Below are 27487 nucleotides of genomic sequence, written 5' to 3'. Positions count from 1 at the left end.
GTCATATGAAAACATTTGGGAACCCCTCTTAATTCTTTGGATTTTTGTTTATCATTGGCTGAGCTTTCAAAGTAGCAACTTCCTTTTAATATATGACATGGAGTTTGCATGTTCTCCCCGTGTCTGCGTGGGTTTCCTCCGGGCGCTCCGGTTTCCTCCCACAGTCCAAAGACATGCAGGTTAGGTGGATTGGCGATTCTAAATTAGCCCTAGTGTGTGCTTGGTGTGTGGGTGTGTTTGTGTGTGTCCTGTAGTGGGTTGGCACCCTGCCCGGGATTGGTTCCTGCCTTGTGCCCTGTGTTGGCTGGGATTGGCTCCAGCAGACCCCCGTGACCCTGTGTTTGGATTCAGCGGGTTGGAAAATGGATGGATGGATGCCTTATGGAAACAGTAGTATTTCAGCAGTGACATTAAGTTTATTGGATTAACAGAAAATATACAATATGCATCATAACAAAATTAGACAGGTGCATATATTTGGACACCCCAACAGAGATATTACATCAATACTTAGTTTAGCCTCATTTTGCAAATATAACAGCCTCTTCTCCCTCTGCATGAATACCTTTGTAGATTTTGAACTGTGTTTCAGGTCATTGTCTTGTTGGAATATCCAACCTATGCGTAACTTCAACTTTGTGACTGATGCTTGAACATTATCTTGAAGAATTTGTTGATATTGGGTTGAATTCATCCGACCCTTGACTTTAACAAGGGCCCCGGTCCCTGAACTAGCCACACAGCATGATGGAACTTCCACCAAATTTGACAGTAGGTAGCAGGTGTTTTTCTGGGAATGCGGTGTTCTTCTTCCTCCATGCAAAGCGCTTTTTGTTATGACCAAATAATTCCATTTTTGTCTCATCAGTCCAAAGCACTTTGTTCCAAAATGAATCTGGCTTGTCTAAATGAGCATTTGCATACAACAAGTCACTCTGTTTGTGGCGTGAGTGCAGAAAGGGCTTCTTTCTCATCACCCTGCCATACAGATGTTCTTTGTGCAAATTGCGCTGAATTGTAGAACGATGTACAGATACACCATCTGCAGCAAGATTCTTGCAGGTCTTTGGAGGTGATCTGTGGGCTGTCTGTAACCATTCTCACAATCCTGCGCATATGCCCCTCCTGTATTTTTCTTGGCCTGCCAGACCTGGGTTTAGCAACTGTGCCTGTGCCCTTCCATTTCCTGATTACATTCCTTAAAGTTGAAACTGACAGTTTAAACCTCTGAGATAGCTTTTTGTAGCCTTCCCCTAAGCCATGATACTGAACAATCTTTGTTTTCAGATCTTTTGAGAGTTGCTTTGAGGATCCCATGCTGTCACTCTTCAGAGTAGAGTCAAAGGGAAGCACAACTTGCAATTGACCACCTTAAATACCTTTTCTCATCATTGGACACACCTGTCTATGAAGTTCAAGGCTTAATGAGCTAATCCAACCAATTTGGTGTTGTAAGTAATCAGTACTGAGCAGTTACCTGCATTTAAATCAGCAAAATTAGAAGGGTACCCACATTTTTGCACAGCCAGTTTTTCTCATTTGATTTAATTTCATACAACTAAATACTGCTTCACTAAAAATCTTTGTTCAGAAAACACCCCAGTACTCAGATGTTTCTAGGATATGAAAGACATACCACTGTTATATTTTTTGTTGAAAGTAAATTATTATGTAGGCTAAGAGGGGTTCCCAAACTTTTTCATATGACTGTAACTGTTGCAATGCTCTTGGGACTACCTTAATATGATTATGGTAATATTACTGCTTTACGTACTGTAAGAGCCAGTAATAGGCTTGCCTTGGCTAGTGATAGCCTTGCCTTGTATAAGGTGTAGAGGCATACGGTTTTTAACCGTGATCGCACGTCACCGTGCCTGGATACTTGCCTATATGCCAACCGGCTTACGAGCCTTTTGAGTGTGTGAAGCAAATATGTACTTAACAGCACTTAATTTATGTGTTGTGCCGTACGTAAAGCGTACAGAAGAAAGAGCTATGAACCTTTAAGTAGAGAAAAAGAAATTAACCTTTAAGTAGAGAAGAAGTAACATGATCGCACGTAACAGTGCTCGATGGCCTACGGGCTCTTTGAATGTGAGAAATAACAAAATAACAAAACTTGTTTACTTAAGTACCGCACCGTACGCCAAGGTGTACAGAAGAAGAAATTAAGAACCTTTAAGTATAGAAATAACTAAAGTCTTTCAAGAAAAGCTAAGTTTAAAGAAGATACATTTTTCCTTTTTTTTTGCCTTTTATTCTACGTGTGTAACTATTTTTTCTTTTATTCTTGTGTGGACTATTTGCTTTTACCTTTCACTAAATACCTTTAAAACGAACTCTTGGACTCTGAGAATTCTTTTGACACGCGTGTTACCCGTGCCTGATGACACCTTATATATTTCAGCAGCTACACGTACTTTGAATTTGACGGAACTATTGATATTTGAATTTTGAACGTGATCAATGAGACCTTGCATATGTTTTGTTCCTAGCTTTGCTTGATTTGATTTAATAAAGGAGAGAGGATTAGCTTCGACTTTTAGATACACATTAATAATGTAATGTTGCAATAGACGTTGACATGACAGAAGTGGGTTAAATACATTGGAACCTATCGCTAATACTGACTTAAAATATTGTGTGGGATTTATTCATTTTTCTGAATTCGTGTGTTTCATATTGTACGACCATCCTGTTTCGCAATTAGGGAAAAGGAAAGGAAAGAGTAAAGAATCGGAATGAGGCGATTTATTTGACAGAAACGACGAATCGTGCTTTGTTTTGGATATACACAAATATCAACTCTGTCTTTGATATCTCTGTCTTTTGAAACTATTATCGCTGACAATTCGTCACATGTTGGTTTATTATAAATGCGACCGTAATCTTTCAGATTCAAATAGAAATCCAAGAAAACTTCTTTGTCCGTGTTTTGCAGATAAATTTCATGTAAAGTGTGATAATTTATAATATGCCCGATCGTTTAATTGTTTCAATTCTATGTTGCATTGCTTTTCCGTGAGCATAAATATACATGTGACCGAATTGTAGTTTCTTCGAAATTAAACTTGTCATAGCTTTAATTGTTGCAGGACCACAGATTCTTACAGCATATGGTCAGATAGATAGATAGATAGATAGATAGATAGATAGATAGATAGATAGATAGATAGATAGATAGATAGATAGATAGATAGATAGATAGATAGATAGATAGATAGATAGATAGATAGATAGATAGATAGATAGATAGATAGATAGATAGATAGATAGATAGATAGATAGATAGATAGATAGATAGATAGATAGATAGATAGATAGATAGATAGATAGATAGATAGATAGATAGATAGATAGATAGATAGATAGATAGATAGATAGATAGATAGATAGATAGATAGATAGATAGATAGATAGATAGATAGATAGATAGATAGATAGATAGATAGATAGATAGATAGATAGATAGATAGATAGATAGATAGATAGATAGATAGATAGATAGATAGATAGATAGATAGATAGATAGATAGATAGATAGATAGATAGATAGATAGATAGATAGATAGATAGATAGATAGATAGATAGATAGATAGATAGATAGATAGATAGATACTTTGTTAATCCCAAGGGGAAATTGACATACTACAGCAGCAGCATACTGATAAAAAAACAATATTAAAGAGTGATAAAAATGCAGGTAAAACAGACAATAACTTTGTATACAGTTAACGTTTAACCGGGTGGAATTGAAGAGTCGCATAATGTGGGGGAAGAACAATCTCCTCAGTCTGTCAGTGGAGCAGGACATTGACAGCAGTCTGTCGCTGAAGCTGCTTCTCTGTCTGGAGATGATAGTGTTTAGTGGATGCAGTGGATTCTCCATGCTTGACAGGAGCCTGCTGAGTGCCCGTCGCTCTGCCACAGATGTTAAACTGTCCTGCTCCATGCCTACAATAGAGCCTGCCTTCCTCACCAGTTTGTCCAGGTGTGAAGCGTCCTTCTTCTATATGCTGCCTCCCCACCACACCACTGCGTAGAAGGGGGCACTCACCACAACCGTCTGATAGAACATCTGCAGCATCTTATTGCAGATGTTGAAGGACGCCAGCCTTCTAAGAATGTATAGTCGTCTCTGTCCTCTCTTGCACAGAGCATCAGTATTGGCAGTCCAGTCCAGTTTATCATCCAGCTGCACTCCCAGATATTTATAGGTCTGCACCCTCTGCACACAGTCTGATAATCACGGGGTCCAAGAGGGGCCTGGGTCTCCTAAAATCCACCACCAGCTCCTTGGTTTTGCTGGTGTTAACAAAGTCCTTGATTAGGTTCCCATACTCCTCCTCCTGCCCACTCCTGATGCAGCCCGCGATAGCAGTGTCGTCAGCGAACTTTTGCATGTGGCAGGACCGGAGAAAGTACAGTCCCCTGTGGTACTCCTGTGTTGCTGACCATAATGTCAGACCTACAGTTCCCGAGACGCACATACTGAGGTCTGTCTGTAAGATAGTCCACGATCTATGCCACCAGGTATGAATCTACTCCCATCTCTGTCAACTTGTCCCTAAGGAGCAGAGGTTGGATGGTGTTGAAGGCACTAGAGAAGTCCAGAAACAATATTCTTACAGCACCACTGCCTATGTCCAAGTGGGAGTGGGATCGGTGTAACATATAGATGATGGCATCCTCCGCTCCCACCTTCTCCTGGTATGCGAACTGCAGAGGGTGGAGGGTGTGGCGGACCTGTTGCCTCAGGTGGTGAAGCAGCAGCCGCTCCATGGTCTTCATCACATGTGATGTCAGAGTGACAGGCCGGAAGTCATTCAGCTCACTAGGACGTGATACCTTTGGGACTGGGGTGATGCAAGATGTTTTCCAAAGCCTCGGGACTTTCCCCTGTTCCAGGCTCAGGCTGAAGATGCGCTGTAGAGAACTCCCCAGCTCCAGCACACAGGCCTTCAGCAGTCATGGCGATACTCCATCTGGACCCACTGTTTTGCTGGCACGAAGTCTCCTCAGCTCTCTGCTTACCTGGACTGCTGTAATTGTGGGTGGGGGAAAACTCTCGCTTATGCTGGTATCAGCAGAAGGATGGGTGGAGGGTGCAGTACTCCGAGGTGAGAGTGGGTTAGGGTGGTCAAACCTGTTAAAGAAGTTGTTCATCTGGTTTGCTCCCTCCACGTCTCTCTCAATGGTGGCACCCCGCTTCGAGCTGCAGCCAGTGATTATCTTTCATCCCATTCCACACTTCCTTCATGCTGTTATTTTGCAACTTCTGCTCCAGCTTTCTCCTGTACTGCTCCTTCGCCGCCCTGAGCTGGACTCGGGAGTTATTTCTGCACGAACTTCAGCTCATGCTGATCACCGCCTTTAAAAGCCCTTTTTTTCTGGTTCAAAGGGCCCTTTGATGTCACTTGTAATCCATGGCTTGTTGTTAGCATAGCAGCGTACTGTTCTTACTGGAACTACAATGTCCATACAGAAGTTGATGTAGTCAGTAGTGCAATCAAAAACCTCCTCAGTGCTCTCACTATATGATCCCTGTAGGATATCCCAGTCCGTAGTTCCAAAGCAGTCTCTCAGAGCCTTCTCTCCCTCAGGGGACCACTTCCTGAATGAGCGTGTCGTTGTAGGTAACTCCCTCACTCTCGGTTTGTAGTGAGGCTGAAGCAGAAGCAGGTTATGATCTGCTTTCCCAAGCGCAGGCAGCGGGGTGGCATTGTATGCGTCTTTAACGTTTGCATACAAACGTCCTATTTCCCCGGGTGTTACAATCCACATACTGGGAGAAGGAAGGTAATGTTTTGTCCAGCGTCACATGGTTAAAATCTCCAGCGATTAGCACAATCGTCTCAGGGTGCTGTGTTTGTAATTTAGCAATAGCGGAATGGATGATGTTACCTGCTATCTCCATGTCATCCCGAGGAGGGATGTAAACAATAACAACAATGACATGTCCAAACTCTTTGGGCAAGTAATAGGGATGCAAACTTACGGCCGACAGTTCGATGTCCCTGCAGCAAGTGGAGATTTTGACTTTTACATGTCCAGAGTTGCACCATGTTGTATTCACATAGAGAGCGAGTCCTCCTCCTTTCCGCTTCCCGCAGGTATTTGCGTCTCTAACTGTGCTAAACCCGGGTAGCTCCATGTTAGCATCTGGGATGGTAGTTGTTAGCCATGTTGCATAGCCACGTTTCACAAAAACACAACAAACTGCATTCTCTGTAGGTCCTGTCATTTTTCACCAGTGCGGCCAGTTCTCATCTTATCTGGTAGTGAGTTCACAGTATTGTGCAAATCTACGTTTTGAGCATTGAATGATGCAAATGCTAACAGATTATTGTAGATTTGGATATTTTGCCTGTAGTGTTTGTGGATTTCACTTTCACCAAGCAAATCTTTTAATTCTCACGGATATGCCTCTTCATTAGGAAGAAACACTACTTTTCCCTGATGGCAACACAAATTAGACGATCTATAAGTCCCGATTTAAACTTTAAAGCCTTACAATATCTACATGTCTATGTCCATATATTCAATGTCTTTTGCTGTTCCTTTATTTCACTGAATAATAATTTCTGTTTGTTAGCGCTAATGCAATCTTTACTATCTTTTTTTTTTTTGATACTTTCAGAATCTGTAACTGTATTGTACCAACGTTTTTTTTGAGCCATTCGAATTCCACTGCTTTCATAACCTCTAACCTGCTTTGCATGTGTATTGCGCCAATGTTTTTGAACCTCTTTATGATGTTCTACTTTGTCTTTTACTGTCTTTTATTTCTGAACCCGATTGGACCTGTAAGGTTTTCAGTTCCACTTGGTTTGGGCTGATTATTACTTTCCTTATTTTTAGAATTTGCACATAGATTTTTATTGTTTTTTTTTTAATTCTATTCTCTACAATGCTTTTGGGTCTTTTTTTGATGCGCTGCTCTTTCTTCTTCGCTTAGTCGTTGATGTGTCATCTAGAACATATTAAATTATTCTCCTGATAAGGACTTCAACAAATGTTTCGATTAGATTTTGTATGTATAAAAATACTGTCAAGAAAAGCTTCTTTAAAGAATGAACCTGTGGAAAAGTAAAATTGTATAACAGCTGAGAGCACAGGAAGTGTGTCTGACAAAAGCATTCACATGACTGAGAGCAAAGGAAGTGTGTCTGATAAAAGCATTCACACAACTGAGAGGTGCGATGACCTTGTTCTTGTTTGAAAATGGTTGTAAGTAGGGTGTGATGTGAAAGAATTTCATGGCAAAAGTCACCATCTCGCAGGACTTGATTCTGAAAAGTCTCTTCAAAAAGTCACGTCGCATCGCAAGATTAGTCTCATCTCGGCCCAGGACTATTTTATATAATAGAGAGATATGTAGATGACAAGTATGCCATGTGGGCAGTTTTTGAGAATCTATTTGATGTGCATACTGTCACATACCTGTAACACTAACCTTGGCATTGTCAGATGGCCATTATGTTGTCTGTTTGTTTGTCAAATGACCCTTACACCATTTTGGGGCAGCCTAAAGACTTGTATTCTGTAATCACAAGGGATGTGCTGAAAGGAAACAGCATTGGCAATCAATGATTGATTACTTACATCTCCAATAAACATTTCTTTGTCAGTGATTTGAAACCACATGATTAATCCCCTCTTTTAGCAGTGTAGATACCACATGGGCTGGACTGGCACTGCAGCTAGAAGAGGGAATGGTTCCTTACCCGGACAGGAGGTTCCTAGAAGGCAGACAGTCATCCCAACCAGGCAAGAGAGAGGAACCAGAACCCAGCAGAGGTGGCCAGAACAGAGGGACGAACAGCCCACCGGAAGTGGAAGAAGTCGCTGGGGACTTTCTATTCCACCCAGATGCTAGATGGCAGCAGCCCTCTATGAAGGTGCCCTATCGAGAACCAGTGGGGAATGTTGGGAGATACAGTCCGGCAATACAGCCCTGCTGAGGACCATGGGTGCCACAAGGGTGCTCTGTAGGGAGATGGCCTCCCCAATTTATGGGACTTCCGTGTGACCCAGAAGTACTCCCGGGACCATAATAAAAGAGACCGCACTCTGTTATCCAAGCAAGTCGGAGCTGGGAGGACATGAAGCAACACTCTACTAGAGGAGGGCAATGAAATGGTGAGAAGAAGAGAGGTACTTTGTGGAGAGAGAGAGAGAAAAAGAGAGAACCTGTTTTTGTGCTTGTGTTACTTTGTGGAGGAATTGGTGAATAAACCATCCTTTATTTGAACCCGGGACTCTCTTTGTGATCGTGTTTTGCGGTTTGGGGCTCACTGACACCCTGGTTTCTATCACAGTAGGCACTTGGATCCTGATTATATATGGATAGGCTATAAACCGATTACATTTCCCTATAAACTTTATATATGCCTTTAGCAGAAAAGATATACATCTGATTATATTTTTCCTCACAAAATTTAAATTAGCAATCTATTTGCAGGGTTCTTCATGGTAGGCATGCCGTTTTGTATGCTTTACATTTTTACTGATAATGAAGGCTTGCGGAAGAAGCTGTTTGCAACGTATTATTTAGCGACGATAATATAGGCAGAGAATGTACTATAAATGTTACAACATTGACAGCTCTAGTCAAAGCCGCAAATGGATATACGAAACCAAAAAAAAAAAATTCACTCTTAATGTCATGTAGTGTTATAGCCAAATAAAAATTTCATTGTACACGACATTAAACAGGACTTTAAACATAGAGATTAAGAAAGTGCACAAACTTGCCTTTGATTAAAATACAGATTTAAATTGAAATCAACTTTTTTTTTTATAATTCCAAAGGATCAGTTAAAATAGGCAATTAATAAAGGCAAAGGAATATTCAAGTCACACTCACATTCCTCATATGGGAGCCCAATGATGCTGACCAGTTCATGGCTTACCACGAAGATTGGATTTTCCTCTGAGGTTTTTGGAAAACTCTGAGCTTGCCTGTTAGGATCAAGCACCAGGCGACGGCCATCATAAATCAGCTCCTGATTCTGAGGAGCAATATTTGTCCTTCGGAACAACATGTCTTGAAATACTGTAGCCCTAAAAAATTAAACATTATTCACTTATTCCAGATAAAAAAATAGAGTGTTTCACACATTAAATAAATAAAGAGGAACTGATCCAGTGAAGATTCTGGGCATGCCATAAGAATTCTTGAATGTAGTAATATTGTTAGACTTATTTTATTCAAATACCTTCTAGTAATAAAAACATTCCTATGCTTCATGTTAATTTTTAAATAATTGTGATGCCAGTAGTTAAAATAATAAAAAATGGTTTCTTTCAACAATACCTCTTTGTTTTTAAAAAGAACAAAACACTAACATCAATTTGATAAGACAAATACAAAAACTTAACTTAATTAAAAAAAGTCAGAATGTGCATATTTACTATTATTAATAATATTTAATATTTAATAATAATGAATTTCTGCGGTGGGTTGGTGCCCTGCCCGGGATTGGTTCCTGCCTTGGCTGGGATTGGCTCCAGCAGACCCCCGTGACCCTGTGTTCGGATTCAGCGGGTTGGAAAATGGATGGATGGATGGATAATATTGAATTTTACTTGTTATTCTCAAAAAAAAATACTATACATGAAAAGCAACAAGGAGCAGATTTAATAGTAATACTGCACATGTGTGAGATAATCTGTTTACAAATTGCTGGTACACAAATTGCAGGAGATCTTTTTCACTAACTTGACAGCTTCTCTTAATGTTGCTATTCACCAGCAAGTCACTGGGTTGCTACCATGACAGGCATCAGCAAACATTTGGCCACAGATCCTTGTAGCTACCTCTGAACCTTATTACTGGTACAGGATCTCTTTTGTTCACATTAAAACACTATATCTGAATTTAAGAGTGATAACAATTTAGTATTCTTTCAAATCTTGTGCAAGCAATGCCTAATGGCAACCAAAAACAAAGAAGTTCACATACTTACAAAAAACGTAAGTATTACAATTTGAACTGCATTCAAAGTATGAACAGCACCGAAGTAAGCAGTTATATCAGAAGAATATAGTACTGCCACCAGGGCCAAATATAAGTTTTGTGGTGGTATATATCCTAAAAAGTCCATCATACCTCAATTTTAAATTCTAGGTTGGGGTTTAACCTAAACAGTGATCATTGTGGGGCCTATTACACATGCTCCAGATATAACCAGTCCTTTCCTCAACATCAACAAACAAGTCTGAACTATGACTTACAAGTATCAACAACAGTAATTTCATGTAATTACTAAAACAGAATAGGTATTTGATGCTAAATGGTTCTTTGACGTAATTTCTCTGTTTTTAGGTGTGCTTGCAAATGACGAAAAAGGACCTACTGTAGTTGCCATGTCTGTCTAATTGCAAGAAACATTCAGCCACCAGTTAACTGATTTTGTTGAACTATGGTACACTTGTAAAATGAAAGTTCAGTTTTTGATAAGGTATCACAAACTGAGTGTGCATTACAAGTTTTTGAAACTTCATAATCTCTAATTGAAAAGCATTAGCAAATTTAAACACTGGCGAATTTATAAACTTGCCTTTGTTACAGTGAAGCATTCTGTGCAATATTAATTATGGATTAATTTGCTGTTTCAAATTTACCTTGAGAGAGGTCATTTTAATTTGCATATTTTTATAAATTTTAATCTTTTACTCATTTGACAGCTTGCTCCTGAAAGCACAACAGATTTCCAATGAAAGTTAGTTACACACTAGGAGAAGTACACACTCATGCAAGCCACTAATAAACTACCTCATTTTTCCTGCTACTTGAGTTTAGCTATAAAGGAAAAAAGGTTACTTATCTAGAACTTAATGTAAGAGGAGAGGAAATATGTAAGCATTGCTCTGTAAGCATAGGTGAAACAAATAGTGAACAAATATGTACTATGTACTCAAGATATACTAAAAATAGCCTCAACGTTGCATTACATATGCTATATGCATTATACACAGTCAACTCCGTAAGTATTTGGACTGTGACACAATTTTCAAAATTTTGGCTCTGTACGTCACCACAATGGATTTGAAATAAAGCAAATGTTACGTGATTGAAGTGCAGACTTTCAGCTTTATATTTAAGGGGTATACCAAAAATATATCAAGAACGGTTTAGGAATGAAAGCCATTTTTCTGCATAGCCATTTGACTGACAAGCAGTTCCAATGCCAGGTGGGAACAGCTTCTCTCATTACTTCATTAACTATTAAGCAGGTAAAAGGTCTGGAATTCATTTCAAGTGTGGAATTTGCATTTGGAAGCTGTCATTGTTAACTCTCAAAATGAGGTCGAAAGAGCTGCCCATGCAAGTAAAAACAGTCCCTCATTAGGCTGAGAAAACAAAACAAACCTTTTAGAGAGATAGCAGAAACACGAGGAGTGGACAAATCAATTTTCTGGTACAACCTTAAAAAGAAGGAACACACTAGTGAACTCAGCAATACCAGAAGGTTTGGAAAACCACAGAAGAAAACTGTTCTGGATAATTGCAGAATTCTCTCCTTGGTGAAGAAGAACCCCTTCACAACACTGGCTACTTAGGTCAACACTTACTCTTGTAATGTCCAATTTAGCATGTGCACTTAATCTATGAATGTTTTTAAGATGTGAGAGTGGAAAAAAGAACACAAAAAAAAAAAAAAAAACAAAACCCTGCTTAAACACAGTGACCGGACCATAATTCAGCCCCATTCTCCAGAAGCACCACTAACTATTGCACCACCATCACAATATAATAGCTTCTTATATACTTTCGGTATTCACCGTTTGTTTTAATTGGATTTGTTGTGTATTCAGGCTTCCTAGAGCATTTAGAAGATTTAGTGGTTGGGTTCACATTTTCTAATTATAAAAACACTTCCTTATTGATGCATTTGCTAGTATTAGTGTACAATGTGACAAGGCACTTCAATGGTGGTTAAGGGAAAGCCATTTCAAGCTGAACAAAAGTTTCTTTACACTTTTTGAACTCTATTTTTAACTCTGTTATTCTATCTGAAAGTGGTACAGTGGTTAGAACTGACAATACGCCACAGGTCTAGAGTTGTAGGTGCAAACCCAAAGATGTGGATCATATTTCTGAGGATTCTGTACATTATCTCAGTTTCCCTATGAGTGTTCTGCTTAGATTTCAGTGGCCCACTACAAAAAACCCAAAGACTTGACGGTTATATTGCTAAGTCTATATTCGTTTATATATATTTTTATTATTATCCATGATACTTTTTTGTAGTATTATTATTCAGTAGTATTTGTGAGTGTCCTTTGGGATTACTTCTACCTTGTTTACTGATTTTTGTCTCCTGATGCGGGAAAAATAAATTCTTACCAAATTAATATTTGATCTCACTGCTCTGCAGTTTTTTAAGATAGTAAGAAGTGCTTTTTAAGAAGAGCTAGCAGAAGTGGCCAGGGAGAGGGAAGTCTGGACATCTCTGCTCAAGCTGCTGCCCCTGCGAACCGATCTCGGATAAGCGGAAGAGGATGGATGGATAGATGAAATTTTGATTGTCAGTTTTATATTAAATGGGTAAGATGTGCTTTGATAAAACTATTTCAGAATACTCCATGAACCTAAACCAAAGTCATGGAATTATTTCTTTCAAAAAAGTAACAATTACTGCTTCCTGAATAAAATGGAGATACCAAGGTGAGGACTGCTTACAAATGCAATCTTGCCAACAATACCAGGCTTATGGTTAATATCACCTAGGCTGAATGTCAATCATTATCGCATTTCCTTTCACCTATCACTCTAGGTCATACTTGGGGATAAAATTCACTTCTCTTCACCACCCATCACTTTCATCCACATCTTACAGTGACACACTTTCTTAATCTCCACCAACATCCTAATATACTTCTTCACTCAGTGATTCTTGTCATTCATGAAACACATTTTTACACACTCAAATAGGCCTTGTAGCTAATATCTTTAAATTCAATCTACAGAAACTTCTGGTCAAGCTTTGGAATAATATGCTCCAAAGATAACCAATTATTCTTCTAGGACAACTTTGAGACTCCTTTCTCGATGAACCATTCAGACTTCATCCAAGTTTAGACTTGGGGGTATTCCATGAAGCCTGCTAGCAAGTAAGGCTTACCTAAATCGAGATGGCGGGCTTATCTGAGTTGGTTTCAATTATATCAAAAGAGGATTAGGACAAATCCCACTTGGTAACCGAGGCAACTAAGTGTGATATCTGTACCAGGCTAAAGATGAAGCTTAGCAAAGTGTTGTGGATTGAGATTTCATTTAACACTAACTTGATGAGAAACAAAACCTTCAAGAAATGGTTCCAGAGTTTTTTTTTGTTTTTTTTTAACATATCTGAATTTGCTGAATTCTCATTTAAATTAAACTTACATGTTCATTATGAAATGGTAAAGCACTATAATCTAAACTGTCCATTGAAATGAACATTTTCATTAGTCACCACATTTTTGGTCAGGATTTTGTAACATATTTAATATTACTGCATTCTTAGTTACGCTGTTGTTTACTTTAGTCTGCTTTTCGCTGCAAAGTGGTAAAACATTAAAAGCTACACTGTTTATTAAAAATCAACAAGAAATAATAATATATCACATTTAAATTATTATGCCATTTATTCTCCATTGCTGGAAACAGACACACAAACACACACACACTTATAGACCCCCACTGTAGCCAGTGGAACTACTTGGCTGCACGTGCTAGTGCTTCAATCTGCTGCGATATCTTTCTGTCATTTTGACTAATGAATCACTATATGGCATAATAACAGGAAATAGAGATTAGGTAAGCATTGTGGTCTATGGATATACTATGTGATAAAATGGTGTGACTATATTTTGGCATGACATGTTTGCATTTCTATTTAGACAAGATGTTTTAACTTGCTTTAGTTATTCGTTTGGATGCGCAGTTGGAAGGTGAATGCTGTGTAGCCTTGTCTGTGCCTTTACTGGTATTTTAAGGCAGTTTTGTTGATTCAGGTGTTGTCAGCACTGAAATCTGCATCTTCTGTTACTCTTCTTTATTAACTATCTTAACGGCAGTCCTTTTGATGGGGAGTAATAAATCATTTCTTTGAATTAATATTTTGCAGTTCATATTTTCAAGATCATAGCTGAAATTCTTTTAGCCTTACATGAGCGTCACCTTCTTGGACATTGGACTGGTTTAGAAATGTGACACTTAGTGAGCCATCTAATTGTCCCCCTCCCCAGTTTTAAGGAAAATTCACTCATGGTTGTCGCCAGACTTATATTTTACACATCTGTCTCAGAGAGGCTAAAAGGGGGTGTTTGGTAATGTCAGAATCATCCGTTATAATTGTACCAATTATAAGTCAGTAAACCTCTAACACTAAAGCAGTGAAAAGTTGTTTATAGTAATGTACAAGAAAAAAAGCCACACCTCAAGAGCTTCTAGGATCAACCATAGTATGGTCCTGTCCTCGAGTACTATGAAAGAAAGTCAGTTTGAGCAAGTCATGGCAGTATTTGTATGGACATTGTAAATAAATAAAGAGTAACATATATTAAGTAGATTTAATTGCACACCTCAATAATTAAATGGACCTCTTTATTATTTTTACAATAGTTCATATTGCTTTTTTTGTCACTAGCAAGATATTAAAAATATGAAATATTTTTTAATTGAGGATATGCTAGTGAAATACAAATAAAATACAAACAGTATAAAAACTGTCAAGTCTGGTCAGGTGCTTGTAAAGATCATTTTCATACAGATGTTTATGGTTACATTCAATGCATAAAATGTGAAGTGTGGGAAGTGAATCAATGTGAAATGCATTTATCCAAAGACATACTGTATCAGTAACACTAGATAATGTTATTTAGGCTTTCCAAACGTCACAGATGCAATAGACTTGTGTGTGAGTTCAGCAGCACCAAGATCGTTGGAGACTGAATAGGTAAAATACAAATTATTCATAGCATCAATGCACAAGTTACTCCTTTTCAATGACACTGACCAGGCATAATGTGGAATTATGACATTCTAATGAGGGCGGACTCCTTCAGCAGGAATGAAATTGGAGCATCACACCAGTGGAAGAAGCTGCAGCTTTCTTTTGGTAGCTAAATGTGCAATATATGTTTGGATATAGTAAATGTACTTTTCTAGTAATTCTGAAATAAGTTATTTTCTTGTGTCTAATTTTCAATTGCTGCCAAATACGTCTCACCTTTCTATTGAATACTTTTTTTTTTTTTGAACCATGATGTTCAAAAACCAGTACATTTACAATCAAATTGGGCAACTCAAAACTTAAAAAAATGAATAAATAATATAAATAATAAATAATAATATTTAATTAAGAAATGCACAAATTCAGAACCATAATGTATTTCAACATCAGTCTGGTATGGTCCTCTCGCTTTATTTATAGCAGGCACATTTCTTTGCTGTGTGTTAGTATAGATCAACTATTATTTCTTGACTAGCAAAATTCCCGCACTTCGCAGCGGAGAAGTAGTGTGTTTAAGAGGTTATGTAAACATATATATACATATACATATATATACATATCTACATATACACATATCTACATATACATATATATACATATATACATACATACATACATAGTGCGTTGTAACACGGGCTGTGATTGTTACATGGGAGGGAGACGACAAATCACAGCTTCCTGCTTTCTAATCGGGCCTGTGATTGGTGTTTTGACTGATGCCCAGATCCCACAGTATCTCCCCTTAGGAGAGGCGTTAGGCAAGTGTAATTGAATAGCGGTGCTGCAAGTTTAGCTTTACACCTGTTTCTAAGGCTTATTGACTGAAAGGGGCTTTCATGAAAAAAGTTAGGGCTTTGCTACAGGATACACCCTCCACAAGTTAAGGAAGTAAAAATAAAGGTATATATTTCTGTTTTATTTAAACCTTTTAAGTTTGTATGCGGGCGGTATGGTGGCGCAGTGAAAGGTGCCAGTTAGGAGACCCGGGTTCGCTTCCCTGCGTGGAGTCTGAATGTTCTCCCCGTGTCTGTCTGGGTTTCCTCCGGGTACTCCGGTTTCGTCCCACAGTCCAAAGACATGCAGGTTAGGTGCATTGGCGATTCTAAATTGTCCGTGGTGTGTGGGTGTGTGTGCCCTGCGGTGGGCTGGCACCTTGCCCGGGGTTTGTTTCCTGCCTTGTGCCCTGTGTTGGCAGGGATTGGCTCCTGTATTTAGGATATAGCGGGTTGGATAATGGATGGATGGACAGTTGTATGCATTGACCCATTTGTCCGTTTTCGTTTTTTTTCTTTCTTCAGTAATATTTCAGCAAACCTGGAGCTTGTCAGTTCAAATCCTGGTACTGACACCACTGTGTGACCATGAGGAAGTCACTTCACCTGTCTGTGCTGCAAAAAACAAAAGTAATGTAACAAATTGTACCTCAGATGTTGCAAGTTGCTGGAATAAAGGCATAAGTAAAATAGATAAATATGTATTATACACATAGGAACTATTCATTTATTTTCAGTTAAGTCATCAGCAGCAAACCTTTATAAATGAGAGTTTCTCCTTTTTAGATAGTGCAAACTGTTTCTTCTTCATTGAGGTTTTCTCTTGGAGAGCTTTTTTCATTTCATTGAAAATTAAAGCAGCAGCTGCCAAAATATGTAGCTTTCTTATGAATTTTTCAACATTATGTAAAATAACTTTATAAAGTAACATAAAAGGTTTAAATACTGGTTATCCTTTTACACTAAAATATTACTGAAGAGATACCAAAAAAGTAAAATGCATATGTAGTTTTTCTTTAAGGAGATTAAATATTACTGAAGAAAGAAAAAAAAAAACTAAAACAGCCAAATGGGGCTATGCATACGAACTTAAAAGGTTTAAATAAAACAGAAATATATACCTTTATTTTTACTTCCTTAACTTGTGGAGGGTGTATCCTGTAGCAAAGCCCTAACTTTTTTCGTTAAAGCCCGTTTCAGTCAATAAGTCTTAAAAACAGGTGTAAAGATATTGACAATAAGCTACGCAAACCCACCAAGACATGGAATCGTTTAAATCAAGGCGCGAGTCGAAAAACACCATCCCATACTATTAGCTAACGATTAACACATTTCTATATGTATTGTAAGCATACAATACAACTGATAATATGTTGCGCTTATTTATCTGGTGTAACGACATTTTTGCGCGTTTAATGGCTGAAATCCAACGTGGTTTGTGCCCTTCAGAATGAAAACAGTTTGCATTTACCTTTTTAATAAAAGGTGTGCTTTTAAGCCTGAGAAATCACCCCGCAAATGCACACGTTTAATTGCACATGTGTTAATATGTATACTTACACACTGTTTCTTCTTCATTGAGGTTTTGTCTAGTATGTAGATCAGGGTAATTACATTCACGGCATTCGTAGTCTGAATCACAATCTGATTTTATAGGTGGTTACCTACCAGGTAACGCTTATGGTTGGCCAGCAAGTCAGCTAACATCCGCCACGGTGCCTTCAGTTGTGAGAAGCAGATCATAGAATGGTTGAAAATAGTTTACTGTCAAATAATGCAAAGAGTACGCGACACGTGTTTCGCCCTAATTCTTGGCTCATCAAGCGTAAGGCAAGTGTAATTGAATAGCGGCACTGCAAGTTTAGTTTCTTTTCAATCAAGTCAGGCGTTAGGCAAGTGTCATTGAATAGTGGCACGTCAGTGAACAGTGGCGCTGCAAGTTTAGTTTCTTTTCAATAAAGTCAGGCGTTAGGCAAGTGTCATTGAATAGCGGCACTGCAAATTTAGTTTCTTTTCAATAAAGTCAGGCGTTAGGCAAGTGTCATAGAATAGCGGCAGCACTGCAAGTTTAGTTTCTTTTCAATAAAGTCAGGCGTTAGGCAAGTGTCATTGAATAGCGCCGCGTCAGTGAAGAGCGGCGCTGCAAGATTTGTTTCTTTTCAATAAAGTCAGGCGTTAGGCAAGTGTCATAGAATAGCGGCAGCGCTGCAAGTTTGGTTTCTTTTCAATAAAGTCAGGCGTTAGGCAAGTGTCATTGAATAGCGGCGGCGCTGCAAGTTTAGTTTCTTTTCAATAAAGTCAGGCGCGCTTTGCAGCGGCGAAGTTCTGCTTTTAAATTTTTATTAAGAAGAAAAGAAAACCTTTTTAAACTGAAGGAAAATATACCAATAACAATTTGTTAAGGATCTGTTTCTTTGTGAAGCTGCCTTTACACAGCCTGTCCGCTGTTTTATAAACGAACGCCATATAAGGCCATCCTTTCTCCTTCACAGTCAGTTCACGTGATTACGTGTGAGGCGTGATGACGTGATACGCAACCCCCGCAACCCCGCCTCCCACGGCCAGCGAGCTGCCGTCCATTACTGTATATGGACAAAAAAGAGGTTCCAGTTATGACCATTACGCTTTGAATTTTGGAATGAAACCTGCCTAACTTTTGTAAGTAAGCTGTAAGGAATGAGCCTGCCAAATTTCAGCCTTCCACCTACACGGGAAGTTGGAGAGAGAGAGAGAGAGAGAGAGAGAGAGAGTGAGAGAGTGAGAGAGTGAGAGAGTGAGTGAGTGAGTGAGTGAGTGAGTGAGTGAGTGAGTGAGTGAGTGAGTGAGTGAGTGAGTGCTTTGCCTTTTATTAGTATAGATTAACTGCCCAAGCTGTCCCATAATACATCCTGCACTCCATAAGTTTCATGCTTAAATTCATAGGTCTTCAATCTTAAGGTACTGCACTTTCCTCTGTTCTTTCTGAACTAGGATAGATATTATTGACAATCTGTTGTTGGGGCAGCTTAAATCTCATGAGTGAGTGCATAGTTGTGGATTGCCCAAGCCCATCTTGAGTTAATGAGAAACACTTTGTATTTGCGGAACCGACTGAGCTTTGATTGGAAACCATGGCTTATTCAAAATAAGGTTTACTGAGCTAAATCTTGATTTCATGTGGGCTTAGTGGAACCCCCAATTGTTCTTTAGTGAATGTTGTCTCTAGTTTCCTTTGTCTAACAGTAACATTTAATGGATTCAAGAGATTTCAGACATAGCTCTCTGTTTATGGTTAATTAAGTTATCAAGCCATTAATGTTATCCAAAAGGTCAATAATTGAGGCACTATACAAACAACAAATGCAAAGTTTCCTAATGGGTTTCTAAACATATTTTCTGTAATATAATCGGAAGCGCCTAATGTTCAAGGCCAACTAGTTGACTTGGTTTAGCCTGTAATGAAGAAAGCCTTTGTTGTATCTTCTACTAGGGTTTTAGTACATAGTTCTCTCAGAGTGGATGCCCTATACTACAAAAATGAAAGCAGGATCACTGGCCTCTGTGGAAGAAGTTAAACGATAAGTTTGTTATTTGTCAAGTCAGTTATTTTTTACAATCATGGAATAAATTAATTTGCCAATTGTTTTCTAAATTGAAATGTTTTTTTATAAACTTGAAATATATTTTATTCTTGCAATTTACAAGAGGCTTACAACAGATGTCATTTTTAAAGCCAAAAATGTATTGAATAATAACCAGCAAGTTCAAATTACATATATATTATAAAACAGTGTATCTCTGTCTATTTTAAGAATTTTAAGAAGGAAAAAAGCAAAAGGCAAAACACTGTTGTTAGGTTCAGCCATTTTAAAATAAGACTAGTTGTGTGCTTCATGTCTTCAGCAACTTCGTCATTTCTCTTATTCTGTGGTACCCTTGCTTTCTCAGCTCTAGACAAAAACAAGGGCAGGTAAATGACCATGAATAACATCTTACTTGGATTCTTAAGACATTTTCGGTTATCCTCGAGATTTTGTTACTTATAAGATGTTATTCATGGTCATTTACCTTCTTCTTACTATTTAAAAATTCTTTAAAATGTTGGAAGCCGTTGTGCTCAGTTTATAATGTTTGAAGTCGTAATGCTCATATAATAATGTTAACATTTTATAAATACATTCTTTGTGAAATGGAGGTTGGGTAAATGTAATCATTTTTGAGAAATAACCTTGCTGTTCTTTAATTCGTATCTTTGTAGTATTGCAGTTGGTTTTGTATAGCTTTGATGGTCTTTTGGTTAACTTATATTAGCAGGCAATGCGAAAGAACTGATCAGACATTACAGGAATACATCCAGCCCTTCAATTGGAGAAAGCAAGTACAGCAGCCCCATTTCAAGCCCTGAATGCATCCATGCAGCTTCCTAACCCATTTACCCAGGGCAGGGTCACATTTCAGGTGGAGCCTATCCCAGCAAGCATCAGGTGCAAGGCAGGAACAATCCCTGCACCACTCCATTACAGAGAGATTATTTTTTTTAATCTTTATTTCACCTTATATAATTTCTTGTATTAGGAATTTGCTACTTTCACATACCCCTTGGGGTCAGAGCACAGGGTCAGCCATTGTACAGTGCCACTGGAGTAATTGCAGGTTGAGGGTCTTTCTAAATGACCTAGCAGAGTAGGATTTCTTCAGATCCTTAGCCTCAGAGCCAGCACTCCATCCCAGCAAGCATCAAGTTCAAGGAAGGAACAATCCCTGGAAACGACACCAGTCCATTGACATTTTGCTTAGACATGGCGGCGCACATACAGCTAGGTCCATAAATATTTGGACAGAGACAACTTTTTCTAATTTTGTTTCTGTACATTACCACAATTAATTTTAAATGAAACAACTCAGATGCAGCTGAAGTGCAGACTTTCAGCTTTAATTCAGTGGGGTGAACAAAACGATTGCATAAAAATGTGAGGCAACCAAAGCATTTTTTTAACACAATCCCTTCATTTCAGGGGCTCAAAAGTAATTGGACAATTGACTCAAAGGCTATTTCATGGGCAGGTGTGGGTAAGTCCGTTGTTATGTCATTATCAATTAAGCAGATAAAAGGCCTGGAGTTCATCTGAGGTGTGGTGCTTGCATGTGGAAGATTTTGCTATGAACAGACAACATACGGTCAAAGGAGCTCTCCATATGGGTGAAAGAAGCCATCCTTATGCTGCGAAAACAGAAAAAATCCACCCAAAAAATTGCTACAATATTACGAGTGGCAAAATCTACAGTTTGGTACATCCTGAGAAAAGAAAGCAAGCACTGGTGAACTCAGCAATGCAAAAAGACCTGGACGTCCACAGAAGACAACAGTGGTGGATGATCGCAGAATCATTTCCATGGTGAAGAGAAACCCCTTCACAACAGCCAACCAAGTGAAAAACACTCTCCAGGGGGTAGGCGTATCAATATCCAAGTCTACCATAAAGAGAAGACTGCATGAAAGTAAATACAGAGGGTGCACTGCAAGGTGCAAGCCACTCATAAGCCTCAAGAATAGAAAGGCTAGATTAGACTTTGCTAAAGAACATCTAAAAAAGCCAGCACAGTTCTGGAAAAACATTCTTTGGACAGATGAAACCAAGATCAACCACTACCAGAATGATGGCAAGAAAAAAGTATGAAGAAGGCGTGGAACAGCTCATTATCCAAAGCATACCACATCATCTGTAAAACACGGTGGAGGCAGTGTGATGGCTTGGGCGTGCATGTCTGCCAGTGGCACTGGGACACTAGTGTTTATTGATGATGTGACACAGGACAGAAGCAGCCGAATGAATTCTGAGGTGTTCAGAGACATACTGTCTGCTCAAATCCAGCTAAATGCAGTCAAACTGATTGTTCATCTGTATCATGAAATGCCGCCCAATGACCCAAAACATACAGCTAAAGCAACCCAGGAGTTTATTAAAGCAAAGAAGTGGAAAATTCTTGAATGGCCAAGTCAGTCACCTGATCTTAACCCAATCGAGCATGCATTTCACTTGTTGAAGACTAAACTTTGGACAGAAAGGCCCACAAACAAACAGCAACTGTAAGCCGCTGCAGTAAAGGCCTGGCAGAGCATTAAAAAGGAGGAAACCCAGCATCTGGTGATGTCCATGAGTTCAAGACTTCAGGCTGTCATTGCCAGCAAAGGGTTTTCAACCAAGTATTAGAAATGAACATTTTATTTCCAGTTATTTAATTTGTCCAATTACTTTTGAGCCCCTGAAATGAAGGGATTATGTTAAAAAAATGCTTTAGTTGCCTCACATTTTTATGCAATCGTTTTGTTCACCCCACTGAATTAAAGCTGAAAGTCTGCACTTCAACTGCATTTGAGTTGTTTCATTTAAAATTCATTGTGGTAATGTACAGAACCAAAATTAGAAAAACGTTGTCTCTGTCCAAATATTTATGGACCTAACTATAGGTTGCAGAGGCTCGGTGCTCTTCCCTTCTGAGTTTTGTTTTGTGTGTGTTGATTTTAGTTCGTTCTACATCCTGTTGGGCGAACATATACTACAACCGAGACAATCTTCTTAAGATCGGAGTCTGCTGTGAGGGGAGTGTTACGGCGGAATTTATTCGCACTGCGTTCCGGTGGATACAGCCAGGACACCTGGCTCCCTGTGGATTACCATCCCCGGAGGCTGACGACAAAGGCGGCACAGAGAGAGGAAGCAGAAGCGAGGCCACAGGGCCAGTGTGCTAGCTAGACTACGGAGACAGCCTCACAAACTGCCGCTTCCAAGCCTTTTCCTCGCTAACGGCAGATCTATTGTCAAAAAGATGGATGAACTGAGGCTTCAGGTTGCATCAGACCACATGATAAAGGACAGCTGCTTGTTTGTGTTCACGGAAACCTAGCTTCATTCATGCATACCAGACTCGGCTATTGAGTTAACAGGCTATACATCCCGGCACTACAACAGGACTAGAGAATCCGGTAGGAGCAGAGGAGGGTGTGTGTGTGTGTACATCAATAATAACTGGTGCCAGACGCAGTGATAGTGGATAGCCATTGCTCCCTTGACTTGGAGTACATGACTGTGAAATGTAGACCTATCTTTTTACTGTGGGAGTTCAATGTGGTAATGATCACTGTTGTTTACATACCACCAGCTGCTAATGCTAACTTGGCTCTGAGACATTTATACAGCAGCATTAGCAGCCAACAGAGCCGTTGCCCTGATGCAGTGTCCATTATCGCAGGGGACTTTAATCACGTGGATTTAAAAGCAGTGCTCCCCAAACTCCACCAGCAAGTAAAATGTGCCAACACACTAGACAAGGTCTACTCAAACATCAAGCTGGGCTACAGAGCTAAACAGCTTCCACACCTGGCCCAGTCTGACCACGTGTCACTGCTGATGGTTCCTTCATACACCCTTCTCCGCAAATCTGCTCTTACCACCACAAGATACATCACAACCTGGCCTGATGATGCCTCTCTGCAGCTGCAGGACTGCTTCAAAAGGACTATCTGGGACATTTTTGAAAATCCAGACCTGGAACTCTACACAGTGTATTGTGTTACATCAAAACCAGCATTGACACTGTCACAGTGGAGAAACGTATCCGTGTCTATCCAAACCAGAAGCCCTGGATGACAAGAGAGGTTCAGTGGCTGCTAAAGGAAACAAACACTGCCTTTAGGTGCAGTGACAAGGCTCTCTACAGCATGACACAGTCCAACCTGAAGAGAGGCATCAGAAAGGCTAAGAGGGACTACAGAAGAAGAATTGAGGAGCACTTGGACAGTAATAACAGCAGGCAGGCTTGGCAGTGAGTCCAGCTCTTCACCAACTACAGGACCAGTCATGGAGCTGCTGAAGGTGACGCCTCAATGGCAGAGGAGCTGAACCACTTCTTTGCTCGCTTTGAGTTGGAACTACCAGAGGCAGCTGTTACACACACAGCAGCAGCTCACAACAATATCACCCCCCATAGGGTGGAGGAACACAAGATGAGACACTCGCTCCAGGCTGTCAATCCTAGGAAGGCAGCAGGTCCCAACAGTGTCCCTGGACATGTGTTGAGGAGCTGTGCAGAGCAGCTGGCTAGGGTCTTTACAAAGATTTTTAACCTGTCACTGTCCCAGGCCTCAGTTCCTCCCTGTCAGAAATCCTCCATTTTACTCTCTTTACCAAAAAAATCACCCATAACCTGCCTGAATGCCTATCGGCCAGTAGCGCTCACCCCGGTGTTGATGAAGTGTTTTGAGAGAATGGTCCGGAGTCATATCATTTCCTTCATCCCTTCCACCTTTGACGCACACCAATTTGCTTACAGGGCTCTACAGGTCTACTGAGGATGCTGTTGCTGCTGCTCTCCATGCTACCCTGTCCCATCTGGAGCACCAGGGGAGCTACGCACGTCTCCTCTTTATTGATTTCAGCTCTGCTTTTAACACCATCCTCCCTCACAGATCGGTGTGCAAGCTGCTAGCCCTGGGACTCCCGTATTCCACCTGTATATGGATTAAAGACTTCCTGACAGACTGCACACAAAAGGTAAGGGTGGGCCCTCACATCTCCTCGGCCATCAGCATCAGCATCAGCACCGGCTCTCCTCAGGCTGTGTGCTGAGCCCCCTGCTCTTCATACTGTACATATCTGACTGCGCCCCCGCCCACCACAGCAATACCATTGTCAAATTTGCAGACGACACCACTGTGGTGGGGGCTCATCTCTGGGGAGGATGGGTCTGCCTACAGGGACGAAGTGGAGCGGCTGACAGCATGGTGCACTGACAACAAACTGCTCCTGAACACAATTAAGACCAAGAAGCTCGTTGTGGACTTCAGGAAAAAGAAAACGGACATCAAACCACTCTATAGTACATCAGAGGGGACTGTGTGGAAAGGATGTCAGACTTCCGCTTCCTGGGAGTCCACATCATGGAAGACCTGTCCTGGGATGTGAAAACAGCTCAGCAGAGACTATTTCCTGAGAGTCCTCAGGAAAAATAACATCCCCCAAAAACTGCTGTTGTCCTTATATCGCTGCTCTATTGAGAGTATCCTGTGCTACTGCCTCTGCGTGTGGTTTTCCAGCTGCACAACAGTGCAGAGGAAAACACTTCATTGTAAAGACTGCCCAGCAGATCATCGGCTGTTCTTTACCCTCTCTGGATGAACTGCACAGCTCTCGCTGCCTCAGTAAAGCGGAAAACATCTTAAAAGACTCCTCACACCCAGCTCATGACATGTTCCAACTGTTGCCATCAGGCAAAAGATATAGGAGCATCAAAACAAAGACTAATAGACTGAATAACAATTTCAACCCTGTTGCAATTAGGGCACTGAATGCCTCCTAATCACCTAATGTAATAAATGACATCTTGTGCAATAGTGTTTCATGTGCAATTAAGGTCTTAAAGTTGAATGTTTGTGTTCTACCTTATTTCTTCTTATCCTTTCTTATCCTTTTGTAATTATATTTATTTATATTTTGACACCGCAGGGACTGCACCTAATTTCGTTGTATTTGTTACAATGACAATAAAGACATTCTGATTCTGATTCCATTGCATAACGATCATACATATATACACACACACACACGTGCAATAGGGCCAGTATGGTAATACCATTTCACATATGTTTAATCAGTTTGAAGTTAAGTAAGTTCACTACAGATGTTTTAACATAGGCAGGGTGGTTTGTCATTCCTGCCTCACAGTGTCAGGTTCTACATAGAGTCTGCACATCATTTACAGACTGATTTACATCACTGTCAATAAATTTACTCAAATACTGTACATTGTGCTCAGTTCTTTTATAACTACAACACCAGCAATAGAGATTCATCATGCCAAAAAAAAAAGATAATAGATTTGTGGCATTTCAGTGTTCTTTCATACAGTCTGGCTTTTATTAAAATTATAATAAAGTGTAATCAGTTCAGTTGTACTGTTATGTGTACAAAACACAAATGAAACACCTACAGTTGTGCTTGAAAGTTTGTGAACCCTTTAGAATTTTCTATATTTCTGCATAAATATGACCTAAAACATCATCAGATTTTCATTCAAGTCCTAAAAGTAGATAAAGAGAAACCAGTTAAACAAATGAGACAAAAATATTATATTTGGTCATTTATTTATTGAGGAAAATGATCAAATATTACATATTTGTGAGTGACAAAAGTATTTGAACCTCTAGGATTAGCAGTTAGTTTGAAGGTGAAATTAGAGTCAGGTGTTTTCAATCAATGGGATGACAATCAGGTGTGAGTGGGCACCCTGTATTATTTAAAGAACAGGGATCTATCAAAGTCTGCTCTTCACAACACATGTTTGTGGAAGTGTATCATGGCACGAACACTGGAGATTTCTGAGGACCTCAGAAAAAGAGTTGTTGATGCTCATCAGGCTGGAAAAGTTTATAAAACCATCTCTAAAGCGTTTGGACTCCACCAATCCACAGTCAGACAGACTGTGTACAAATGGAGGAAATTTAAGACCATTGTTACACTCCCCAGGAGTAGTCGACCAACAAAGATCACTCCAAGAGCAAGGCGTGTAATAGTCGGCAAGGTCAAAAAGGACCCCAGGGTAACTTCTAAGCAACTGAAGGCATCTCTCACATTGGCTAATGTTCATGTTCATGACTCCACCATCAGAACACTACTGAACAACAATGGTGTGCATGGCAGGGTTGCAAGGAGAAAGCCACTGCTCTCCAAAAAAAACATTGTCGCTCGTCTGCAGTTTGCTAAAGATCATGTGGACAAACCAGAAGGCTATTGGAAGAATGTTTTGTGGACGGATGAGACCAAAATAGAACTTTTTGGTTTAAATGAAAAGCGTTTTGTTTGGAGAAAGGAAAACACTGCATTCCAGCATAAGAACCTTATCCCATCTGTGAAACATGGTGGTGGTAGTATCATGGTTTAGGCCTGTTTTGATGCATCTGGGCCAGGATGGCTTGCCTTCATTGATGGAACAATGAATTCTGAATTATATCAGAGAATTCTAAAGGAAAATGTCAGGACATCTGTCCAAGAGAAGGTGGGTCATGCTAAAATTCCTCCAAGCCGGTGTGCAGGACTGATCAACAGTTACCGGAAATGTTTAGTTGCAGTTATTGCTGCAATGGGGGGTTACACCAGATACTGAAAGCAAAGGTTCACATACTTTTGCCACTCACAAAAATGTAATATTCAATCATTTTCCTTAATAAATAAATGACCAATTATAATATTTTTGTCTCGTTTGTTTAACTGGTTTCTCTTTATCTACTTTTAGGACTTGAATGAAAATCTGATGATGTTTTAGGTCATATTTATGCAGAAATATAGAAAACTAGCCAACCCGCGGCGTACCATACGCCGCATAATCGGGCCGCTTTTTTAATGATTTTTAAGCACAGGGAGAAAATTAACATTTGAAAAATCGGAAATGTAATAAATCACCAAGAAAAGTAACATTTCATGTGCCCACCCCCAACTCGTCACCCGAGTCATTTTCCTCTTTGCACAGTCCATATGCATGTGTGAGTCACGTAGACTTTTCATTGTTGTTTGCGGTTTTGGCTGCTTTTCTATATATAATCCACCAAGTCATCCGACCATGGTAGTACCGAGGGGGGGCGTACAAAGGGCAGGGACATGATCAGTGCGAGCGTATGACCCGCTAGCCATGTTTTTGAAAGTCTGGCCCTGTGCCTTATTAATTGTCATCGC

General features: G+C 39.7%; 1 protein-coding gene across 1 annotated transcript in view; it reads right to left on the bottom strand.

Annotated features, from left to right (window-relative positions):
- tbk1 (TANK-binding kinase 1) overlaps nucleotides 1-27487 on the bottom strand; it is a 217115-nt gene that overhangs the window by 85413 nt on the left and 104215 nt on the right. Inside the window, exon 9 of the mRNA XM_028808250.2 lies at nucleotides 8871-9067. Coding sequence (XP_028664083.1) covers nucleotides 8871-9067 — 197 coding nt within the window. The remainder of the gene's footprint in view (nucleotides 1-8870; nucleotides 9068-27487) is intronic.

The sequence above is a fragment of the Erpetoichthys calabaricus genome, chromosome 1 (assembly GCF_900747795.2).
Source record: "Erpetoichthys calabaricus chromosome 1, fErpCal1.3, whole genome shotgun sequence".
Taxonomy (NCBI): Eukaryota; Metazoa; Chordata; class Cladistia; order Polypteriformes; family Polypteridae; genus Erpetoichthys; species Erpetoichthys calabaricus.
This window is presented reverse-complemented; position numbering and strand designations above follow the sequence as displayed.